The 18916-nt window shown below is 46.8% G+C and overlaps 2 protein-coding genes across 3 annotated transcripts in view; one reads left to right on the top strand and one right to left on the bottom strand.

The window, feature by feature from the left end:
* Window positions 1-381: 381 nt before the first annotated feature.
* Window positions 382-6568, bottom strand: LOC134492147 (peroxynitrite isomerase THAP4-like). Of its 2 annotated transcripts, none has more exons than XM_063296319.1 (4): window positions 6186-6568; window positions 5295-5511; window positions 4101-4275; window positions 382-865 (listed from the first exon to the last, which is right to left on the bottom strand). In XM_063296319.1, exons 1-4 carry the CDS (start codon window positions 6254-6256, stop codon window positions 387-389), a joined length of 942 nt encoding a protein of 313 aa, XP_063152389.1. In that variant the 5' UTR covers window positions 6257-6568; the 3' UTR covers window positions 382-386. The 2 variants fall into 2 exon arrangements, with proteins under 2 accessions (XP_063152389.1, XP_063152390.1); XM_063296320.1 differs by having other exon boundaries at window positions 4110-4275.
* A 10130-nt stretch (window positions 6569-16698) lies between these two features.
* Window positions 16699-18916, top strand: part of LOC134492055 (zinc finger protein 585A-like) — a 36546-nt gene continuing 34328 nt past the window's right edge. The window contains exons 1-2 of the mRNA XM_063296173.1: window positions 16699-16800; window positions 18576-18777. Of these exons, the coding sequence (XP_063152243.1) occupies window positions 16730-16800; window positions 18576-18777 (273 nt within the window). The 5' untranslated portion in view covers window positions 16699-16729. The remainder of the gene's footprint in view (window positions 16801-18575; window positions 18778-18916) is intronic.

Genomic DNA, 18916 nt, shown 5'->3' with positions numbered 1-18916 from the left:
GTTATGTCTTTACGAAGGGCAGCCATATACAGTTTCTAAATAATGAAGTAAACATTGGCCTGATTGATCAACCGAAAAGTACATCTCCCCAGGTTTCTATTTATTCATCTATTTATTTGTTGCATTTCTACGGCCACCCATCTTGCACAAACTGACTCTGGGCGGCAAACAACAATTAAATAAAACAGAAAATAGATTAAAAAAATGATCATCATAAAAGGATAAAAAGTAATGATTAAAATAAGAATATTATCAAAATTTTAAAAAATATACAAACCCCGCGGAGGGAGCAAAACTATCAATCACCGCGGAGCCGTGTAAGAATATCTCCGGTTGCGGAAGACCAGAGGTGGCTGGGGAATTCTGGGAGCTGAAGTCCAGACGTCTTAAAGTGGCCAAGGTTGAGAAACGCTGAGATAGAGAAAAATTATGCTCACCTCTTCCTCTTGCTGACTCTTCAGAAATTCCTCAGCCAAGCTTACGGCGTGGTCACAATTAGAAGGTCCCTGTTCCTTGACGAAGTCCTGCATCTTCTGGGGCAGGATGGCCTGGAACTGCTCCAGGATCACCAATTCCAGCATCTGCAATTTTGTGTGTCTCCCAGGCCTCAGCCACTGATGGCAGAGATCCCACAGCCGGCAGCAAGCATAGCGGGGCCCCTCCTCCTCCTGGTAGTGGTACTCTCGGAAAAGCCGGAGCTGGACTTCCAAGTTGGCCGCCGGCTCCTCGGAAGCATTTCGGCTCATCTCTTCCAGGTGTTCCCTTCTAGTCCTGGCCTGGCGGAGGCGGAGGCTTTTTCTCCCCTGGGGTTCTGCGGTGGCTTGGTCTCCCGTGGAGGCCACACGGAGGTCCAGGGCAGAAGCAACTGAGGGGGACAAATGACACGGAGGTGGTTAGTTCAAGCTCTGCTTCATTTCTCCTCCAAGCTGGAAGGCTAACAGCAAGAACTCTGCGTGGGCCCACCTTGCGCCCTTTCCTTGACCAGGAGGCCCTTCAGATGGTCACTCGTGCCCTAGTCGCCTCATGATGTACTACTGCAGCCCTTCTCAACCTTTTGACCCTGGAAGAACCCTTGAAATATTTTTCAGGCCTCGGGGAACCCCTGCACATTCAGGCTCAAATATACAAAATGAATACAAAATTAAGCTGCAGCTGGTTCAAAATGCAGCGGCACAGGAAGTAATGGGCACTTCTCGTTATGCCCGTGTCTCATCGCTGCTTCCTCAGCTGCACTGGTTACCAAACAGCTTCTGGGTGCAATTCAAGGTGTGGTGATCACCTATACAGATAATCCTCAACTTACAACCACGCAAAGTTATGATGGCGCTGAAAAAAGTGACTTGTGACCATTCCTCGCACTTAGGACCATCATGGCATCCCTGCAGTCACATGATCAAAATTCAGGCGCGTGGCATACATTTACAATGGTTGCAGCATCCCGGGGTCACATGATCTCCAACTGCGACATTCCCAGCCAGCTTTTGGCAAGCAAAGTCAGTGGGGGAAGCCAGAGTCACTAATGATTATGTGATTCATTTAATGGCCATGGTGATTCGCTTAATGACCATGGCAAAAAGGTCATAAAATTGGGTGTGACTCACTTAATGACCACCTCACTTAGCGATTGCAGTTCCAGTCCCAATCATGATCATAAGTCGAGGACTACCTGTAAAGCACTTGATGGCAGAGGGTCTGATTATTTAAGGAACTATCTGTCTCTGATTGTTTCTGCCTGTCTGGTGTGTTCAGACAGAGCAAGTGCACTATAGCCATGTCAACTCAGAAGATCTGATAAGTTTTAATGCTTTGGGGGGTTAGGGTTAGGATCCTATAAACCAGCTTAAGCGGACTACACAGCCCATCAGTAGTGCTAAGGATGTGAAATAGGTTGCTAGGACAAATAACTCTCTTGTGCTATCTGAGGCACATGGAAGAGTTGGAATGCTTCTCTGTACTAAAATGTAAAATAATTATTTTTCCTGAATGAAGAAAAGTAGCTCGTCAGGACTCAGACCAATGTTCTATCCAAAACTGCGTGCTGTTCTCTGTAATAACCAACCGTACACTGATGCTCCTAAGCAGGATATGTATTTATTTATCTAACTCAACCTAGGCACTGCCTGACTCCAAACTGACTCTGGCCAACTCACAATATAATAAAACATAAAAACACAGTACAAAACAAAACAAGATGGGATCTGGTTGTTCTATATAAACGAAGCACATGAATGGGGGGTGGGGGGAATAGATCAGGCACAGGAGAGCTTGCCTACAGAAATCACTTGGTTCAACCCCCCCAGAGCAGAGAGATTGGAGAGGAAGGGACCACAAGAGAGTAAGGCAGGCACACAATGGGGAATACAGTGTGCTGTTGGTGCCAGCGCATTGCTGTTAAGGTGTATTCTCCATTGTGTGCCTGCTTACTCTCTTGTAATGCTCTCCAATCGCTCTGCTCTGCAAGGGGGGAAAGAAAACAATAGGTAAGACACAGACAATACATACTGACCGTAATGGTGATCATGTGACTGAGGGATGTGGCAAAGGTCATAAATGCAGACATGGGTTGTAAAGTTATTTTTTCAGCTTTGTCATAAGTTTGAACGAGGCAGTTGCTGAGCAAGGACTACATGTAAAAGGCAAAAGGCTGGGTTCTAAGCCATAAACCATGAAAGCCACCATGGTTTGAGCTAAGCCATAAATCATGGCTTACAATCAACAGGCGTTTGGGGACTGTAGAGCCACAGGTGCTCATATGTATAAGCATGGGTGCATTTGGATGCATTTTTATTATTACCTGTTACATTTTTTGTTCTGTGAACCATCATGGGGATTGAGGCAGTAGATAAATAGCATAAACAAACGAACAGGCTAAGACAAAATAAAACCTCTTTATTTATTATATCAATTAATATAGCCACCGTCTTGCAACTGTGATTCTGGGGGACAAACGTAAGATTAAAAAGAGCCAGTTTTGTCTAGTGGTTAAGGCAACAGGCTAGAATCCAGGAGATGGTGAGTTCTAGTCCCGCCTTAGGCATGAAAGCCAGCTGGGTGACCTTGGGCCACTCCCTCTCTCTCAGCCCACCCCACCCCACCCCACCCCACCCCACAGGGTTGTTGTGGGGAAAACAGGAGGAGGAAGGAGTATTAGGTATGTTTGCTGCCTTGAGTTATTTATAAAAAAAATAATAAAGGTGGGATAGAAAATTAAATAAATACTAAAATAAAATAAAATAAAATACCAACAGAAGACAGGCAAACTACTACTTATAACATAATAACTGATACCAATATAATGGTGCCTGGGGACAATCTAGCTCAAACCACAGAAACAGAATCACATTGATGGGCTCACCTCACCTCTGGACTCCACATCTGGGGGAATAATCAGGCCTTCAAGGATTTAGGAAATGCTAGCAGGGTCAAGGCCAAGCAAATCTCAGCGGGTACCTTATTCCAAAAGGCAGGCATTGAGCCAGAAAGGCACACCTCCTGGGCTCTGGGAGATGGCACTGTTTAAGAGCAAGCCCACTCTGTTGGATTAGTGAGGCAGGCAGGCAGGCAATCGGACAGAAATGTTCGGGCAAATAATCTGGCTGCATGCCACGAAGGGCATTATACCCTGAATTGCACCAGGAAGCTTACTGGAAGCCTGTGCAGCTGGCGGTGCAGTGGCACAGCAGGGGTGCAAAGAAGTACACCCATAACTGTCTGGGCCACCACATTCTGGACCAGCTTCAGCTTTTGGGTGGGATCCGAGGGCAGCCTCATGTAGAGCCCATTGCAAATGATGCCATTTCGGTCATGTGCGTAGCAATGTCATTACATCCATGAGACCATTTGCACACCACAATGGCACCCTCTTTGAATTACTGGACTTCGGGGCACCCCAAGTTACAGTAATTAATTAGTCTGTTAAAAGAAGACTTTGCTGTATAATGAACTGACCAACTCTTAATCTTCGAGCCTTGGTTAAACCCCCCACCCCAGCCCATTCTCTCAACATATCTCTGCGTATCATCACCACCACCACCCTGCTAACACTCAGGATCTTTAGTGGTTTCTGCCATTTAATTACAAATGTCATGAAATTCACTTGCTTGCTTTACTTGGACTCGCCGGAGCAGAGTAGGAATGCTCCAGGATCACGATATCATTCTTGGAGGACAAGACTTCCGCATCGCCCTCGCCAACCTCCGAAGGAGTGCTTGGCTCCAGGTTGGGCGGATCATGTTGGACGAGGGACTCCTTTTTCGAGCTTTTTTTTTCAGGCCTCTGCCAAAAAAAGAGGAGAAAAAGGCATTTCCTTACACAGAGAAATATTAACTTTATTTATTTATTTGTTTAGTTTATATCACCGCCCATCTCCCCCAACGGGGGACTCTGGGGGGTTTACAATAAAAGATAATAAAAACGTGTAAACCTAAAATTACAATCTAGAAATTTAAATAGGATAGATATAAAACCCAAGAGGAGATGGAATCACAATCAATAGGGGGTGCTATGGTGCCAGCCACCCCCAGGTGGAGCTGTTACCTTTCCCATCCCACGCAAGGCAGCAGAACCAGGTCTTCAAATTCTGCCGGAAGGCCGGGAGCGAGGAAACCCGTCTCAACTCCAGGGGCAAGATGTTCCAAAGGGCGGGCGCCACTGCAGAGAAGGCCCGCCTCCTGGACCCTGCTAGATGGAATTCCTTTGCTGATGGGGTCCGTAGCATGCCTTCTCTGCCCGACCGGGTGGGGCTGGTTGATGTTATGGGAATGAGATGGTCCCTCAGGTAGCCTGGCCCCATGCCATGTAGGGCTTTAAAGGTGATAACCAACACCTTGAATTGGACCCAGAAGCAGACTGGCACCCAATGCAGCTCGCGTAACAGCGGTGTCACATGGGCTGATTTCACAGCACCCATAACTGCCCATGCAGCCGCATTCTGGACCAGCTGAAGCTTCCGGGTACTCTTCAAGGGTAGCCCCATGTAGAGCACGTTGCAATAGCCAAACTTCCATGGTTTAGAGTTATTTTACAACGTTCAGCCGGAGTCCTTTCTTACGAAATTCTTATTCTTGTAGGACTTCAGGATCACTTCTCTGTCGTCGCTCAGTATTGCAAATTCCAACAAATTGAAGGGATCCTCACTTTGTAAATAATTTATTGGAATCAAATTAAATATACAATTACAGGACTAGAAATGGACATGATTACATGTTAAAGAAGGTAACTGTCTGGGCGCTGATTTGTCTGTCTAAGGTGATTAAACAGCCAAATAAACTTCAGCAGAGAGAAAAACAAAATACCTTGGCAACATTTAACCTTTTCGAACGGCCAGAGGTATTAAAGATAGTTGGGACCGCTCCTGGCTTTAAATTTCTTCTCCCAGAAGCCACACTTCCCCAAAAATCCGTCTTTTTGAAATGTTCCGAACACACGACGTCATTGTAAGAGGGGGAGAAGTTTGGACGACCGATGTTTTTGATCCACTTTTTTAACTGGCTTTCCTTTGTAAGAGGAAACCTGCAGTAACAATTTAAAAACCGTATTAAAAAAACAACAGCCTCAACACAGGATGTTCACACAATTAGTTACAAAAGGATTTAATTCTCTGCTTGGGCAAGGGGCTGGATCGAAACACAGCAGCCTTGTGGGATGGGGCCAAATCTGGCTTTGCAATTTGTTTCCCGGAGGGGCAAAATAAAGTTTGCAGACAACCCCAGAGGACCAACCATCTCTAATCACTTTTTCCTGTTCTGTACTTATGTGGCAGTAAAGCTGGGCCAAACAATTTAGAGAGTTTCATTAAAATGGAAAGGTAAGAAGGGAAATTTTCATGAGAGGACAAGTAGAAAGGAACAGTGGAATCATCTGTAAAGAAAAAAGACCCCATTATCCAGTTCAGACACAGCTTCCTCTATTTTCACCACCAGTTTGAAACCATGAGTTATCCCTGTTTTGCTTACCAAAATCATGGTGTTGTACTTCATCTAAATCCAGATCAGGGAGATGTTACTCTCCCCGCTGGTCTCCAGACAGAGACAGGAAGCTGGACTAGCCATAAATGGGGGCCGCTCCAGCTGCACCTCTACTGCTCCCTATTTACATCAGTCCCCTTCCCGCTTCCTGCATATGTAAATAGGGAGTAAAATGGTGATATCAATGAGGTGAAGGGAGCTTTAAGCTCGCCCACTTACCTGTGAAAGGTGACATGGGCCCCACGCCACCGGCGGTTTTTGCAGTTGGCCACTGAGCAACAACTTGCCATGTTTGCACCGAGACTCCTTGTGAGGTTGAGCAAAAGCTCCTGACTTCCTATTGCTTCCCTGTGTTAAATCCAGCGGCTGGATGCTTTGAAATTACAAGTGAGAAAGCTGGAAGCCCCCCCAAAACACAGCTCTTCCTGGTAGCATGCTAGTTCCTCAGCGAAGCTTGCCCACGTCAAATTTCAAGATCAGCCCAGTAGAACAGTGTATTTAAGACTACCAGCTGATGCCTCTCTAGGACTTTGGCCATTCACATCTTTGTGTCCTAGACCTCTCCAACTGAACCAGCAAGAGAAAGAAGAATATCTCCTGGCAATACCTGGAAGAGATAAACAACAAAGGCATTAAATTAACTACACTTCCCACCCACTCCCATCTCCATCCCTGATGGACAATGGAGGCAGGAAAGGGATGAAAATACTTTGCATTTATAGATATCTACCATAGCTTTCATTTCACAGATACTGCCAAAGGTCGTATAATAACTGCTCTGTAAGATAGATGGTCTCCATTCTTTCAGGATGGGGCTTAAACTGAGGTCAGATCTGAATGTCTTGCAGATCCTTCCTACACACAACACAAACTCTGTCCCCTAAATATAGCCCTAGACTCATCAGGATCCAGTAGAGATCTTCCAGTTGTTTTGGATTTCTATTCTGCTTATTTCCACCTCAAAAAGTCAGGCAGGCTGGGGATTACAGAATCACAGAGTTGGAAGAGACCTCAGAGGTCATCTAGCACAACCCTTGTTCAGAACTTTAAGTTGAAGATGTCTAATATATCTAGAGAAGGCCGAAGTACAGCTTTGTGGATCAGGGTCCCTGATTCCAATTTCATTTCCTCCACAAAGTTACCAGGCTCTTAGACTAGCAACACCTTCCCAAGCCTCAGTCCATGCCACAACAAGTCGACGATACTGACCCACCTTGCAAAGTTGTTGTGCACCTGACAAGTTCACTTTTTGCATAACTATAAATCCTACACAGTGACAGCAATCTCATCAAATTGTTGCTCATGTGATGAGAATATCAACTGGACAGAAGAGGGAGAAGTCAGGAGACTTTAGAGAACCCCATCCTTTGCTGAAATCTGATGGGGCGGGGAACAGATCGAGCCCAAAGAAGACTGGCCATCCTTAAGGACAGACAAAACACAAAATGTAATATAGTAAACAAAGAAACAAACATGCACCTTGGCTTGGAAGTCTTAATCTTCACTGATTATTTAAGCTTCACACGACACCCTAACTTGCAATCAGGTGAGCAAAACACAGCTTCTGTATTCTTAAAAACATACAATATCCAAAGAGACAAGCTATATAATGACTGAACAGGACAACCTGAGTCACACAAGCTGTTAGAACAATGGCTGCGTTCCCAGACTCCGTTTTAGCCAAGCCTGGCACACTGGATGAGCCCCAACCCAAGAGCCTTTCAGTAGGAGAACAGAATTTAAACCAGCGGAGTTTCAACCAGTGCTTCTCAACCTTGGCCACTTTAAGACGTGTGGACTTCAACTCCCAGAATTCCCCAACCAGCATGTTGCCAAAGTTGAGAAACACTGGCTGAAACAGTGTCGTTTCGAAAAAGACAGTATTTCCAGCTGCCCCTCCTCATCTCCCTTGCCAGCCCTATCAAATTTCACGCAATGTCTTGGTCAGTGAAATTTTAGAAGCCCTGGCAAGTTAGGTACGTGCTGGTGGAGCAAAAGATTGGGATAATCCCCATTGGGAGACATGGGCGGTAATATAAATTTAACTAAGAAAGGAAGGAAGGAAGGAAGGAAGGAAGGAAGGAACGAAGGAAGGAAGGAACGAAAGAAAGAAAGAAAGAAAAGAAAGAAAAAAACTTGACTGATTTATATATATGTGTGTGTGTGTGTGTGTGAGAGAGAGAGAGAGAGGTCCATTTTGTTAGGCAGAAAGTTGTGTCATGGGAAACTGCATCTTCGACTCCCATCAGCTGAGATCACAGGGGCGGAAACATATTCTTAGAGAAAAGTGATTTAGCAGGATCACAAGTGAAAATACATACAGGTAGTCCTCGCTTAACAACCATGTGTTTAGTGACAGTTTGGGCTTATGACGGTGCTGAAGAAAAGTCTCACACTTACGACCGTCGCAGCGTCCCTGCAGCCACACGATCACGATTTGGGCACTTGGCGACTGGTTCGCATTTATGACTGTCGCAGTGTCCTGTGGTCACGTGATCGCCATTTTTGATCTTTCCAGTCGGCTTCTGGCAAGCAAAATCAATTGGGAGCCACGTGATTTGCTTAACGACCATGTGGTTTGCTTAACGCCTGTGGTGATTTGAAATTGGATCGGATTTGCTTAATGATTGTTTTGCTTAGCAACCGAAATTCCGGTCCCCGCTGTGGTCGTTAAGTGAGGACTATCTGTACCGTACAGTATTCTCCCTAGGAAATAAAGACCATGCAATAGAGCCATAGATGTAACAATCTAGAAGGATGCGTAATTGCTTAGCTTCCGATTTGACTTGGAAGTGCCTGTATCACACACACACCTCTTGTGTACCCATGTCAAAGGCTGCACACCTTTGCCATCAAACTGAACCTTCCCTTGGTCTGATCGGCAGCGTGGGGGATCAGATGGACAAGCCGTTGTTAAAACCATCAGAGTTTTTTCAGCAGAGGGGTTTTTCTTCTTGTTCACTTAATAGAAACTCATATATTTTATATTTAAAGGGACATTAACTTTTTCCGTAGCATTGCAAAGCATAACTGAATCACCACCGCAGCAAAACAAAAAACGGGCGTAAAGTGCTGGGGAAAAGGAATCTTCGCTTAACTTTGGCGATCAATGTTCTCTCCGCTCTTCCGAGGGGGAGAAAATTCCAAATTCTCCCTCTTCCTCCGTGCAAACACTATCCTGGCTCCTCCCCGGAGCGACGAGCGTGATCAATTTCACCACCCCCTCCTACAGACCGCAGCCTGAATTTCCCAGCAATCGTAACGATTCTCATCCACGAACCGGCAGCTCGGAGAATTGCTGAAAAGAGGAGGTTGCTAGGCATAACTACTCCTGACATTCATGCGGAATGCGAAGCCGCGGCTTGACTAAGCCACAACTGACCGGGATTCACGAGGCCCAAGCGAGCAAGCCACATTCCGGCTTAGCATGGGATGGAAACACAACCACCCTCTCCCACCCTCTTTTGCGAGAATGACAACGCCGAGCTTCCCCCCATTTTCTTGGCCTCATCTCGGTTGCTGCATGGCCTAAAGCACAGGGTTGTTGTACGCCCCTCTGCTCATCCCGGGCGTTTGGCACTAGAATGGCACAAATGAGCGCAAACCGCTCGGCCGCGCATTTTCAGCCCCGAGCAAGGTTTAAAGGGGTTCTAAATGGGGACGTTTCTTGCGCGGGTGCGTGTCTTTCTAAGTTTTCAAACTCCTGATGCTCGTCTGTCGCAGCAAAAAAAAAGAGAACCCAAAGGCTAACTAATTTAGCTGAGCACAATACAGTTTGCGTCGGAATGAAGACCCGCGTTAGAAGAGCAAGCTCGCCTTCGATCGCAGAGCTACCAGATCTGCGAAAACTCGGACCAGCACTAGAGATCAGGGAGGAAGGAGCATTTTTGCTGCATTGCTTTGCTGCAACGCACGTGTCGGTTGGCACCGTCCCTCCCCCTCCCCCTCCCCCGCGCCCCCTCCCCATCCACGGCTCCGGCGAGCTGTCAAGTTCTTCCCTCTATTTTTTTTCCCACCCCCCGCGGCTTTGCCCCCGCTTCCGCGCCAGCCGGAGGAAAACAAGGGGGGGGGGGAATAATCCAAAATGGCTCCCCGCGCAGTTGCAAAGCGTCCCCTCTTCAGACAATGGGAGCTCTCAGTCTAGCCTTTTCCATAAGTCTACGGTTGAGAGACGCGCGTTTCCTCCCCGCCAAGAAATGCGCACCAGCCACCCGGGCTCCGTGCGCCTCGGGAACGCGCCGCCGCCGCCCTCCCACCCGCGCACCGGCCTCTTTCCAAGGAAACTCACCGCGAACCCGCGCCTCCTTCGCCCTGGCGCCTCTGCCCCTGTTGCAAACGGGCGACACGCGAGAGGCCGAATTCCCAAGAACGCAGGGATCTTTCCAAACGGGAGATAAAACCAAAACCAGGAACAAGGTTCTTCCGCTCTTAGGATCCGATGCTGGGCCGGCTTAATTTATCCAAAAAGTCCAAGGCTGATTAAGGCCCGGGACTCCTCTCTTCTCCCCCCCCCGCGCAAATGGTAACATGGTTTGTTCCACTTCGAGGCAGGGAGGCGCCCTGTTGTTATTTTTTTCGGCCGCACCTGACTGCAACGCTGTGGTGACCCATCCACTCTGCGTGGAAGTGTTAGGGGGTCCAGCGGGCTCGGCCGGCTGCGCTCGCTTTCTGATTTCCAAAATCGTAGTGTTTTCAAGGGGTTGTGCGAAAGCGGCGCCCACCCGGCGAGTCTGAAATGGTGCCGCCCGCTCTGCCACCGCTTTCCGCTGTGCGTTTCGATCCGCCCCGAATAGAGGCTCAAAAAATTGGGCGCGCGCTGGGTGGGTTCTCCTGACCCGAAAGGCGCCCCCTTTTTTTTTTTTAATTTTGCAGCTTAATATCTGCCTTGCATAAATTCGTGTCCAGCTGCAAAGGACGGTGTTGCTGGAAAGTCGCCTTTATTTCGGATTCAATGGGGGGGAAAGAAAGGCTGATGCGTTTGTGATCAATTCGGCTTCACTAAAGAGACCAGGTCGCAAAGCTGCCCGCGGCCGGCGCCGTTTTCTTATTGGTAAGGGGAGTCGGGCGCCAAGCGGAGAACCAAGGCCAGATGAGTAAGCCACGAGAATGCGAAAGCAGTGAAACCAAATTAAACTCAGAGGGACGATGGTTGGAACCAATCCCATCAGCCCCTGCCCACATGGGTAGCAGCCAGGGTTGATGGAGGGGGCCACATTCCCCAGATCCTGCTCGAACGGGCACCGAGGCAGCGGGATTGTGCGCCTTCCCCGGAGATAGAAATCAGTCATGGGAGAGCCGGAAGTGAGGGCCTATATTGCACCGCTAATCTTTATATCTCTATGGGAAGACGGTGGTGGGGCATTGACGAGTGGCTTTAATGCAGATAGTCGGAAGTTGGACGTCCACGAATCAGGTAGATGCGAAAAACACGAAATAGTTGAGCCCAACTGAAGTCTTCATAACTTCTGTGCCGTTTTCCTGGCAGCGTTATGGTAGGGGGTGGGCCTCATCTGGGATGTGGCTTTCAACATCTTTCCAGGGCAATCGATGGCTCGAGAATTTCTTAATGGTCTCCTCTCCAAGTAGCTATTGCCCAATTCTACTTAAGCTTCTCAAGATGAGTCAAGAGACTGTTTTCTTAGCAAAAAAAAACAGAAATGGTGTTGCCACTGCCTTTCTCCTGGATGTTCTTTTCAACTTCCCAGTCAAGGATTTCCTTGTGATCTCCCACCCAAATATGAACCAGATCTGGTTCTGTTTAGCTTTCTGGCAGGAGAATCAGTCAAGGATGGGTCAATGCTGCCTTCTGAGTTGAGCAAATGACAATGTCTCCATTGAGTCAAGCCAAAAGTCTGTTAATTTCACAGACACATCCTTCTTGGCAACCATCTTCTGGGATGTTCTTCCAACTTCCCAGTCTGATCCCCCCCCCGTGGGATTACCTAGTGGTCTCTCATCCAAACCCTAACCAGGCATGATCCTGGGTGGCTTTTTAAAGACTACCATGCTCAAGGTCAGCAATTTGTTACCATCTGCCATTAGATAGAGGAGCAGGGTACTTGAAATTTTAGAGAAGAAAAAGATCTTGGATTAGTAATGGAAAAGTGGTACCCTCCCCACATACAGCCCAAATCTCTTTTGCAGCATGACCTCTACTACATGTTTTCTCAGTGGCACTAAGCACAGTAGGGGTACTTCAAAACAACTATCGGTCATACTGTCTGCATTTGTAAAACAGGCCATGTTCAAATGTGGGCTAGTTTGTGGCTCAGCATCTCCATTTCGTTACTTGATGGGCCAGCTTTTTTTTTTTTTTTTTTTTTTTTTACAAATCCTAGGATTCACTTAACTGGTTTCTCAGCTGCAGATGGTGTGCAAGCCAATATGCTAAAGCAGTGTTTCTCAACCTTGGCAACTTTAAGTATGGACTTCAACTCCCAGAATTCTGGGAATTGAAGTCCACACTTATTAAAGTTGCCAAGGTTGAGAAACACTGTGCTAAGCCATTGTTTTCTTAAACAAGGATCAGCAAACAACCCGCACCAAGTGGACTCACGCAAGACTCAAAGCCTGATTTGCACTGGCAGGGGACATGCATCATGTGAAGCCACATTTTAGTGTAATCTAATTTAGGAATCACAGTGATTGTGCTTGTATAACACACTTACCCATGGGGTAGTAACCATAGGTTACTCCAGCTTGTTTTTGGTGTTTGTACAGTCCATTCACTAACCAGAGTTTGGGTTTACACACCCAGAAGGATAAATACAGTTGTCTAGCTTGGTTATGTTGTCTGAACATAACCAATTGGCCAAGGATAAACCCTTTTAATGGCTTCTTCCTTTAAGCAGTTGGTGTCAACTCTTAGCAACCACATAGGCAGATTTTCTCCATGAAAGTGTAGTTGTAGATGGATGCATTCCCACAACTTGTTTAACCTTGCTGCTGAATTCATTCATTTTCTGTTTGCAGAATACATAAATTGCATGGGCTAGATTTGCACACCCCAAGAATAACCAACCTTAAAACCTATCAAGATTAGCATGTCGTGCAGATGTAGCTGTTAATGGCTGAACTCAGCTAGGGAGGGGTGTGTGCGTGTTTGTGTGTGTCCAGCTCTGGAATTTGCAGAGGCAAAGCCTTGCTCAATTCCATTACTTTTCTTTTTTCCTCAAAGCATGCATCAAAAAGTTAGATTTCCAAGGGTTGCTTTCAAAGATAACAAAAGCTTATGCAAGGTCAGACAAATTATTTTTACATTTGTGTCTCCTATACCTTTGTACTGAAAAGGGGGGGAAAAAAGACTACAGATGCCAGTTATTTTCCTCTCTGTAAATGGACAGGCATGTCCATTTATCATCACAGTCCAAGCCTGCTTTGGTGTACTGGAGAGGAAACCCAATTCTTTTTAAAATTGGGTTTCCTTCCAGGAAACGGGGTTAAAAGACTTCTTGCAGCTTCAGCAATTCAGGTCGGGCGGTAATCTTCCCAACTCCCTTGCCTTTCCCAACCCGGCACCCTCCAAAGTGTGGCAGGTCACCCACTCCCATCATTCCCAACGACTGCAGGCTGGGAACCTCACAGGGTTGTTGTTGTGGGGAAAACGGGAGGAGGAAGGAGTATCTGGTATGTTCGCCGCCTCGAGTTCTTTGTAAAAATAATAAAGGCGGGATAGAAAATACACGAAAATAAAATACATGAAAGTAAATGGCTTCCCACGCATGTGGAGGGCGCCCGTTAGAGCTTGCTCTAATCCAACCCTCCTCCTCTACGTTAAAACGAGTCTTAAATGAAAAAACCGCCCAGAGTTCCTCCTTGGGGGGGGGGAGATGGGCAGTGATGAAAATTTGCTAGATAAATAAATAAGAGGGCAGAGACACTTACCAACCCTTTTGCTATTCCAAGGGTCACCTTCCTCTCTCGCCCCCCCCATCCCACGCCCGCAACGTTTCAGCTTGCAAGATTCTGATTCAGTTGCATTCTCACGTGCGCCTTTCCCCCCCCCCCCCAAAACAAAACGCGTGTCCCGCGGCGGCGGAGGCTGCTTTGACTGCGCCCAGCGGCCTACGGAACCCGTGCAAGAGCGTCCCCTTCAAACGCTGCTTTTGACGCGCGTTTCCCAATCCACAGCCACGAGGGGCAGCCGGCGCTGGCGTTCGGCCCCGCGGCGGTTACGGGAGCGAGGGAAGCGCCGCTTCCCGGAGGGGGGAAGGGGAGGAAGTTTTCAACGGGTGGATGCGGGAGGGGAAGAAATTCCGCGGGCACCTTCCGGTCCGGATTGCTGGCGGCCCCGGAGTCGCGTTTGGCGGCTGGTGCGCAGCGCCACGGGGAGGCAGCGGCGGCCGGAAAAGGGGCTGCTCCGGAGCGAGAGGGTTGCAGAAGCGGGGAAAGCGGCGGGCAAAGGCCCCGGGGGCTGAGCTGTCACCCCGGAGATCCTGAGTTCAAATGTCGCCTCTCTGCCTTTAAGGAACGCATTGGCTCCTCGGCCTTTTTCCGGGTGGCCAACTTGGGGGCCAGGCTGGGGAGACGGACCAGGTGAGCCCGCGAAACGCGCAGCCGGTCTCTAGAGCAGGGTTGGTCGACCTGGGCGGCTTTAAGAGGTCTGGACTTCAACTCCCAGGAGTCCCCAGCCAGCCGTACTGGCTGGGGACTCCTGGGAGTTGAAGTCCAGACCTCTTAAAGCCGCCCAGGTCGACCAACCCTGCTCTGGACTGAAAAAGACAGTGAGCTGGATGCTTTCTGTGAAGACCCCGCTCTCTGGAGGAGGCTCTGATGCCGGGAAAGGTGGAAGGAAAGAGACGAAGAGGAGGACCAGCAGCAAGCGGGGTGGGCTCAGTGGCAGTGTTGGAAGAGCTGAAGGACCAGGTTGGGGGCAGAAGATCATGGAGGAAATCCATCTCTGTGGTCGCTAAGAGTCGACACTGATTTGACAGCACATAATCAGGTTTGCAAGAAAAGTGCCTCCCTAAAGAGGGAGATTTGGGTCATCTTTAAGGTGGACAGTGTTATTATTCACATTATCAATTCTAATTGGTCCCTCCATCGCCACTGTAACTGAGTCCTTCCCCCTTGCTGTTGGTCGTCCTCTTCTTCTCTTTCCTTAAGACCATAAGGCAGCCTTTCTCAACCTTTTGACCCTGGAGGGACCCTCGAAATATTTTTCAGGCCTCGGGGAACCCCTGCACACTCAGGCTCAAATATAGGCCAGAAGTTACAACATTATTATATTTGTTTCATGGGTAGGTCTGTATATATGCATTAACAGCGTTCTTAAACTAAAAATAAAGAATGACACTTACCTCTTTCATGTGAAGTTGCCTGAAGTTGAAATAATTTTTTAAATAAATCGTGATCTCCCAGGGAACCCCTAGGGACCTCTTGTGGAACCCTGGTTGAGAAGCCCTGGCATGTGGTATCCAAAGTAGGATAATTACAGTTAAGTTGGGTAGACTTAAAGGTGAGACAAATCTTTCTTTGCAAAAAGTTAGTATATCTCTTTAGATTCATTGGCCCTTGTGGGAGCGAGGATGTGTCATGCATGTGTGAGGTGTGTGAACAGCAGTGCGTTCCTTAGCAGGGATGTGTGCTTGCATGTATATTTCTGCTTGTAGACACACATCTTAAGGAGGTGCAATAGATGTTGTTACTTCTTGTGGCCTCAAGTCCTTATTTTGTGCTAAGCTGTAAAGTGGTGTGATATTTGCTGTTCTTAGTGTGTTGTGTAAACCCAAACAATTGGTGCTCACTTTCTTTATTTAAAAATGAACTCCTATTTTTCTGGCTCCAGATGATGTACAAGATTTAAAAATTAAATGTAAAAGTCAGTATAGTGTAACAGTTAAATGTCATATGCTCCTAGATATTTTTAAGTCCTTTCCTAAAGGGGGGGCAGCCTTCTCTTCAGGGGCAAGTGGTTTGTTCCTTTTAAACCATGGTTAAGCAAACTGGTTTCATAAAATATATGAACCTCTTCACAGTGCAGAATCTGAGTCTCTTTTCCTCTGTAGATTTCCTTCAATCTATGGGAGATAAAGAATACAGCAATCAGTAACAATAATCTGGTGACTGACCTTTGAACTCCTTTGAAGAGGTAATGCAGTAATTCAAGGCTACAGATCTGGCTGTTTTCTAGATGTGTGAAATCTCCTATTTAATCATCTCCAATTGTTTATTTTTTGTTTTTTTCCCATTGTGGGCAAGAAGTGCAGAAAAATCTTGGCAAGCTTGGAAAAATACATGGTTTGGAATAATATAAAAAAAAACAGAGGGAAATGTGCACCAATAGCATAGTGAAGGTTGCTGACAAGGAGATGCTGACAGATTTGAGGGTGGGTAGAAGATATTAAGGGCAAAACTGAAATACTTTGGCCACATAATGAGAAGACAGGACACCCTGGAGAAGATGCTGATGCTGGGGAGAGTGGAAGGCAAAAGGAAGAGGGGCCGCCCAAGGGCAAGGTGGATGGATGATATTCTAGAGGTGACAGACTCATCCCTGGGGGAGCTGGGGGTGTTGATGACTGACAGGAAGCTCTGGCGTGGGCTGGTCCATGAAGTCATGAAGAGTCGGAAGCGACTAAATGAATAAACAACAACAGAAGAATTGTAGTGGGATGGGCCTTCTAAATTATGTGTGTGTACGAGAGTGAGGGACCTTGCTTGGGGCACATGGCTGTCAGTGGGAACACGTTTTTCTGGCACATTTCATTAGCTTCTCCTTTCCCTTCCACAGTTCGTGGGATAGATTCTGGGTGTGCACAGTCATGGTGAAATCATGCTGTGCAATAAACTGCAATAACAAATTTTCACTCGGCAACAATATCTCCTTCCACAGGTAAGTTGGCTGAGTGGGTGATGGGAGTAGCAAATGTTCGGAGTGCGAACTATCCTGAAGCCTTGTGTGGCTTTGTGCTGGACACAGTCCCTGAATTTGGAAAGCTATCCTATAAGGAGAGCAGGAGTGAAGAGCCTTTTTTTTGTGGATGCTGCAGAGTTGCTACCTTTATTAATGACCCTGATCTCCCCGAGGCAAACATCTGGTTTCCTCCTTGGTGGTTCCTTGGTTAGAGTACAGTATTAGATGAAACTAGCCAGGTAGATGTTTCATGTAGGATGGAACCAGCCATATACAGGTAGTCCTCGTTTAACATCCAGTCATTCAGCAACCATTTGAAGTTACAGTGGCGTTGAATGAGGGGGATGTACGATGGGTCCTCGTAGTTGTGGCCGTCACAGTGTCCCGCGGTCACATGATTGCCATTTGCAGCTTCTGACAAAGTGAACGGGGAAGCTGGCAGGAGGTTGCAAATGGTGATTATGTGATGTTGCGCCTAATGACCGTGTCTCTTAGTGACAGAATTCCTGGTCCCGATTACCATTGTTAAGTGAGGATTACCGGTAGTGCCTCCTGTTGGTCAATATAAGTGAAAATACTAAACACGGGTTAAAACTAGAGAATTCCTCCCCCCACCAGGGCTGGAGGTCATCTAGAACCTCATTCATGGGGGCAGGACATAATGTAACCTCTGTATCTCTGTCTGAAGGTTGAAGGGGCTGTATCTACCACTTGATAGATTCCCTTTATTGCCACAAATACTTGCAAATAAGCCGACCTTCAAATTTTTAACAAAGATTCCATGAAAAGCAGCTACCAACAGATAGCAGATCCTCGAAATTTTTGTATGTTTTAATTTTCACAATTGGCTTATCTGCAGGTGGTGCATTTTTCATGGTATTTTGGTTAAAAATTCAAGGGTCAGCTTATCTGTGGATGGATTTATCAGCAAGTATATACAAGTACTTTAAAAAAAGTATTAATGCATATATTTGCCGATAAGCTCATCTGCAGAGAAGCTGAACCCAATTTTGGGCATCTAGTTTGGGACCTAAGTTCTCGGCTTATCCAGAAGTATCTATGCTGATGTGATATTTGCACCTGTTCAAACCGTTCATTTCCATACCTTTTGTTTTGCTGTGTGTCTCTGTGGGTGTAATAATTAAAATTAAGTGCATGCCATTTAAATTAAAATAATTTAAATTAAAATAATTTTAATTGTTTTTTTATAAAAATAAGAGTATATTAAAACATATAAATCACTGAAACCCCCAAGTTGTGGCACAAGTACAGAATCCTCTGCTTCAGGGGATGCTTGCTTGTATTTCTAACGCCAGCTCTGTTATTGTTAGTTATCCAAATTCTGTTTATTTATTTGTTCATCATATTTATCTATGAATATCGTCATATTCGTCAGATATTTCTATACGTGTGAGACAGTCCCGGCTCAGCTGCATGTGGCTGGCCCTGGAAGGGAAAGACGGTCGTCCCTCCCTTAAGTTTGGCTGTGGGAAAAAACGGGAAATTTTGAGAAGCAGCTGGAAGGGAGGAAGATCCAGTTGGGCTGTGCAAGCCAGAAGAACGCAGCAAAAAAGCCATTTTATACAGAAAAGCTCCAAATGCACCACTTAGCCCCGCCCCCTCACACTTGTCCTCAGCAGTAGCCGCACCCTGCAACAACTGCTGCTGCTTGTTCTTACTGTTGGCGCTATTGTTAATGTCGTTACTGTTTTCCTTGCCATCGTTATCCTTCTTGTGTTGTTACTTGCCAATAGGTTTCCGCTGGGAAAAAAAGATGTGTTAAAAAAGTGGGTTTGGAACATCCGACGGAAGAATTTCACTCCTACGCGACACCACGTGATCTGCTCAGAACATTTTTGCGAGACTGATTACCTTGAAAATGTGGCTTCCGGTCGGCGATACCTCAAGCCAGAAGCGATTCCGACCGTTTTTAATATACCCGAGCGACAGAGGAAGGTAAAGCCACTGGGGCTGGTTCTGCTATACTGTTAGAAGTAACCAGAAGTTGTTTCACTCATACCCTTCCCTAAACGCTTCCTTGGAAAAGCGTCTTACAAACCTTGCTGTGATTTCAAAGCTGAGTAAGAAAGGTTTG

The sequence above is a fragment of the Candoia aspera genome, chromosome 2 (genome assembly GCF_035149785.1).
Source record: "Candoia aspera isolate rCanAsp1 chromosome 2, rCanAsp1.hap2, whole genome shotgun sequence".
In the NCBI taxonomy this organism is placed as follows: Eukaryota; Metazoa; Chordata; class Lepidosauria; order Squamata; family Boidae; genus Candoia; species Candoia aspera.
The sequence above is the reverse complement of the archived record's forward strand: the minus strand, read 5'-3'. Positions and strand labels throughout refer to the sequence as shown.